At 59.8% G+C, this 5,249-nt stretch overlaps 1 protein-coding gene across 1 annotated transcript; it reads left to right on the top strand.

The window, feature by feature from the left end:
* Positions 1-668: 668 nt before the first annotated feature.
* On the top strand, positions 669-4,518 carry NKX2-1 (NK2 homeobox 1). Its single transcript, XM_054449114.2, has 3 exons — positions 669-848; positions 1,531-1,916; positions 2,877-4,518. Exons 1-3 carry the CDS (start codon positions 772-774, stop codon positions 3,617-3,619), a joined length of 1,206 nt encoding a protein of 401 aa, XP_054305089.1. The 5' UTR covers positions 669-771; the 3' UTR covers positions 3,620-4,518.
* Positions 4,519-5,249: the final 731 nt, after the last annotated feature.

Here is a 5,249-nt window from a genome sequence, read left to right as displayed (position 1 = left end):
TTAAACAAAGATATTTGGTTATTCCCGGGAAGCAAGAGCACTTTTGCATGGCTGAGCTGCGGGCGGAGGCGAGCCTCGGCCCAGCCTCCCGCCCGCTGAGCTGCCCGCACCTCGGCATTCGCCCCCTCCTGGCCAGCGCTCCAGCCTCCGGGGTTCAGGCTCAGTTCCGCCCGGCAACAGACAGACGGGCACTCACGTCGCTCCCTGCTCGCGCGCTCCCTGAAGCATCAGAGGGGAAAACAGCGTGGCTCTGGGCTCGGGTGCTGGGGCTGTGATGTCCTCGGAAAGTCAGCTCCAGCCCCAGATCCCCGCGTGTCTGGGAGATGGGCGAGGGTCAGGGACACCAGGTTTGTTCGAGGTGGGGCAACTTCAGTGACGGACCCTCCCGTGAGACCCCTTCCCATCCTCCCAGTTCTGGGGGCTAGTGCTGTGTTTGCTCGGCCAGGGGTGGGGGTGGGGAAAGACCTGGGGGGAGGCGTGTTGGCGGGGGTGGCCCACTGAAAAACCCCTGAGCTGCGGGGGCGGGTGGTGGCTCGGGGATCCGGGACAGCCTCCGGGAGGCAGTCGATCCCCTACTCAGCGCCCCCTCCGCCCGCTCGGATTCTCTCGGGTAGGGGGAAAGGGGGCGGGGAGCAGAGGTGTCCCTCTGACGGCGGCAGAAGAGAGGCAGACAGACTGACAGACACGTAGACCAACAGTGCGGCCCCAGGGTTCGTCCCCAGACTCGCTCGCTCATTTGTTGGCGACTGGGGCTCAGCGCAGCGAAGCCAGATGTGGTCCGGAGGCAGTGGGAAGGCGCGGGGCTGGGAGGCCGCGGCGGGAGGGAGGAGCAGCCCCGGCAGGCTCAGGTGAAACCCCCACCCTGTCCCTCAGCCCCCTCCTCCTAAAGACCTGTCCGTGCCCGGGGAACCCCGACCGAATTGGAAAGTGGTTCCACTTTGTAACTCCGCAAGTTGGTTGCAAAGCAGCATTCACCTTCCTTCCTCTCAACCATCTCTTCTCCTCTGTTACTCCCCCACCCCACCTCCTGCCCTCCCCGCTCTCGATTCCCTCCTCCTTCCCCTCCCCTCCACCTCCTCCCCGCGCTCCGCTGGTACCCCACAAAAAATGGGGGTGGGGGTGTCCAAGGGAGGGGGGAAATGCTTTGGGTCTCGTCTCTGCCTCTCTCTCTCTCTTTGAGACCTAAAAATCCTGACAAGTGAAACTTAAAGGTGTTTACCTTGTCATCAGCATGTAAGCTAATTATCTCGGGCAAGATGTAGGCTTCTATTGTCTTGTTGCTTTAGCGCTTACGCCCCGCCTCTGGTGGCTGCCTAAAACCTGGCGCCGGGCTAAAACAAACGCGAGGCAGCCCCCGAGCCTCCACTCAAGCCAATTAAGGAGGACTCGGTCCACTCCGTTACGTGTACATCCAACAAGATCGGCGTTAAGGTAACACCAGAATATTTGGCAAAGGGAGAAAAAAAAAAAGCAGCGAGGCTTCGCCTTCCCCCTCTCCCTTTTTTTTCCTCCTCTTCCTTCCTCCTCCAGCCGCCGCCGAATCATGTCGATGAGTCCAAAGCACACGACTCCGTTCTCAGTGTCTGACATCTTGAGTCCCCTGGAGGAAAGCTACAAGAAAGTGGGCATGGAGGGCGGCGGCCTCGGGGCTCCGCTGGCGGCGTACAGGCAGGGCCAGGCGGCACCGCCGGCAGCGGCCATGCAGCAGCACGCCGTGGGGCACCACGGCGCCGTCACCGCCGCCTACCACATGACGGCGGCGGGGGTGCCCCAGCTCTCGCACTCCGCCGTGGGGGGCTACTGCAACGGCAACCTGGGCAACATGAGCGAGCTGCCGCCGTACCAGGACACCATGAGGAACAGCGCCTCTGGCCCCGGATGGTACGGCGCCAACCCAGACCCGCGCTTCCCCGCCAGTAAGTGAGGCCGCCCCACTGCGGGGCCGCGGGCTGAACTCAGGAGGTGCGGCGAGAGCCGTCCAGAAGGCGCGGCGCCGGCAGGCTGCGCGCTGGGCATCAGGGAGGGCGGCCCGGCAGCGGCGCCAGGGACTTGGGTGCGGGAGCTGGGGATGTTTCCGCCTGCTCGGCTGGGTCCAAGAACAGGCACTTGGTAGCGCTGGGTTCCTGCGGTCAGATGCGGGTACTCGGCGTCTCCTAGGCGCGGTGGACTGGCAGCTCTGCTCGGCGCCGAAGACCTCGGGGAGCCGAGGGAAGCGACCCCGAGCTCAAGGAGCAGGGGCGAGCAGAGCGCGGAGAGGCTAGACCCGGCCAGGAGGGAGGCTGCCCTGTTGGGAGGCACTCGAGCGCCCGGCCTGGCCCTCTCTCCAGCAGAGTCTGGGCAGGTGGGAGGACTCGCAGTTCCAGAGGGGACTCTAAGGGTCCGAGCAGGTGCCCTCACTGGGGCCTGACAGGAGAGAAACCAAGAGGCAAAGCGTCTGGGGGCTCCAGCTTTTGGAAGTCAACACCCCCTCTCCTAACCTCTACAAATTGGGGTCTACCGTCGGACCCCAGCTCCCGGCCTGAGCCCAGTTCGCCGCCTGTGGCCAGCTAATCCCATTGCTCTGACCCGGGCTGGGCACGAAAGGAGCAGAAGCGGCCTTTCCCCCCTGCGTCTTTTGGTTCGAAAGAGGGAACTGAGACTGAGGTAGGGCAGCCAGGGTTGAGGCTGTGAGCGCTCCAGTACAGCCCCCTCGACGGCACGGCCTGGGGCAGGCGCTGGCAGTTCCCCGCGGATGGGCCTCTTGGGCCCCAGCGCTAGGCTGCCTGGGTCAGGAGGGCGCCGTCGGGTCGGGGCGGGCCGGGCGGGCCAATGGCGCGGAAAACGGGTGGCCTGGCTCGGCCTGGCCCCGGCCGACGCTGTGCGTTTGTCGCTTACAGTCTCCCGCTTCATGGGCCCGGCGAGCGGCATGAACATGAGCGGCATGGGCGGCCTGGGCTCGCTGGGGGACGTGAGCAAGAACATGGCTCCGCTGCCAAGCGCGCCGCGCAGGAAGCGCAGGGTGCTCTTCTCGCAGGCGCAGGTGTACGAGCTGGAGCGACGCTTCAAGCAACAGAAGTACCTGTCGGCGCCGGAGCGCGAGCACCTGGCCAGCATGATCCACCTGACGCCCACGCAGGTCAAGATCTGGTTCCAGAACCACCGCTACAAAATGAAGCGCCAGGCCAAGGACAAGGCAGCGCAGCAGCAACTGCAGCAGGACAGCGGCGGCGGCGGGGGCGGCGGGGGCGCCGGGTGCCCGCAGCAGCAACAGGCTCAGCAGCAGTCGCCGCGACGTGTGGCGGTGCCGGTCCTGGTGAAAGACGGCAAACCGTGCCAGGCGGGTGCCCCCGCGCCAGGCGCCGCCAGCCTACAAGGCCACGCGCAGCAGCAGGCGCAGCAGCAGGCGCAGGCCGCGCAGGCGGCGGCAGCGGCCATCTCCGTGGGCAGCGGTGGCGCCGGCCTTGGCGCACACCCGGGCCACCAGCCAGGCAGCGCAGGCCAGTCTCCGGACCTGGCGCACCACGCCGCCAGCCCCGCGGCGCTGCAGGGCCAGGTATCCAGCCTGTCCCACCTGAACTCCTCGGGCTCGGACTACGGCACCATGTCCTGCTCCACCTTGCTATACGGTCGGACCTGGTGAGAGGACGCCGGGCCGGCCCTAGCCCAGCGCTCTGCCTCACCGCTTCCCTCCTGCCCGCCACACAGACCACCATCCACCGCTGCTCCACGCGCTTCGACTTTTCTTAAGAACCTGGCCGCGTTTAGACCAAGGAACAAAAAAACCACAAAGGCCAAACTGCTGGACGTCTTTCTTTCTTTCTTTCTTTTTTTTCCCTAAAATTTGTGGGGTTTTTTTTTTTAAAAAAGAAAATAAAAACAACCAAGCTCATCCAATCTCTTAAGGAATCTTTAAGCAGAGAAGGGCATAAAACAGCTTTGGGGGTGTCTTTTTTTGGTGATTCAAATGGGTTTCCCACGCTAGGGCGGGGCACAGATTGGAGAGGGCTCTGTGCTGACATGGCTCTGGACTCTAAAGACCAAACTTCACTCTGGGCACACTCTGCCAGCAAAGTGGACTCGCTTGTAAATACCAGGAATTTTTTTTTTTTTTTTTTTTGAAGGGAGGACGGGAGCTGGGGAGAGGAAAGAGCCTTCCATATAACCCACTTGTCACTGACACAAAGGAAGTGCCCCCTCCCCGGCACCCTCTGGCCGCCTAGGCTCAGCGGTGACCGCCCTCCGCGAAAATAGTTTGTTTAATGTGAACTTGTAGCTGTAAAACGCTGTCAAAAGTTGGACTAAATGCCTAGTTTTTAGTAATCTGTACATTTTGTTGTAAAAAGAAAAACCACTCCCAGTCCCCAGCCCTTCACATTTTTTTATGGGCATTGACAAATCTGTGTATATTATTTGGCAGTTTGGTATTTGCGGCGTCAGTCTTTTTCTGTTGTAACTTATGTAGATATTTGGCTTAAATATAGTTCCTAAGAAGCTTCTAATAAATTATACAAATTAAAAAGATTCTTTTTCTGATTAAAACCCTCATTTTTGTTTGGTTTTGATTTGGCTTTAAATGGCTTTGAGGGCGGGGGCTTGGGAGGATCTTGTCTTTGGTCTGATGAGATTCAAATTGTTTGGGTTTGAGCTCAAAGGATTCTGAACCGGTTAAGGAGGTAAGGAGGCCAGGCCCAGAGTCCTTGCCCCACAGGAAGAGGGAGTTTTGTTCTGCCTCAGAAATTGTGTGGAAACGAATCTCGAGCAGTCCTGAGACTGCAGTGGAGGACCGAAATACCAAACTACTTCCACCAAGAGGGAGAGGGAGACAGGAAGAGAAAGAGACCAAAGAATTCATTTTCTGAGTCAGGCTTCTGTTGATAGGAGTCTCAGAACTGTCTACTGTGGTCTCACAAAGCTGAGCCAAAGTTTTAAAACAGTGAGAGACGACACCCATTTTAAATAACTCTGAGTGAGTTATGGTTTTCAGTGAATGGATCACCTCTGTAGATTTGAACATCAAACCTTTATTTCTAATCAGTGGCTGAGCTCCTTCACAGAATTCGGTGGGAGGCTGTTTTCGAAAGTGAGGAAGTCACTCAGGGGTTTTATTTCTGCCCTAAAACAGGGACCCCTCTAGGGGACCAGCAGCAGACACCTCCAGCCCCTGCTGCTTTTGGCTCCTTTGGCCTCCAATGGGGTAACACTGGGTGACAGGCCTGAGGACATCCCAGGAAGGACTTTGGGAGCTGAGATTTCACTCTTTGTTGTACTGG

The sequence above is a fragment of the Pongo pygmaeus genome, chromosome 15, assembly GCF_028885625.2.
Source record: "Pongo pygmaeus isolate AG05252 chromosome 15, NHGRI_mPonPyg2-v2.0_pri, whole genome shotgun sequence".
Lineage (NCBI taxonomy): Eukaryota > Metazoa > Chordata > Mammalia > Primates > Hominidae > Pongo > Pongo pygmaeus.
This window is presented reverse-complemented; position numbering and strand designations above follow the sequence as displayed.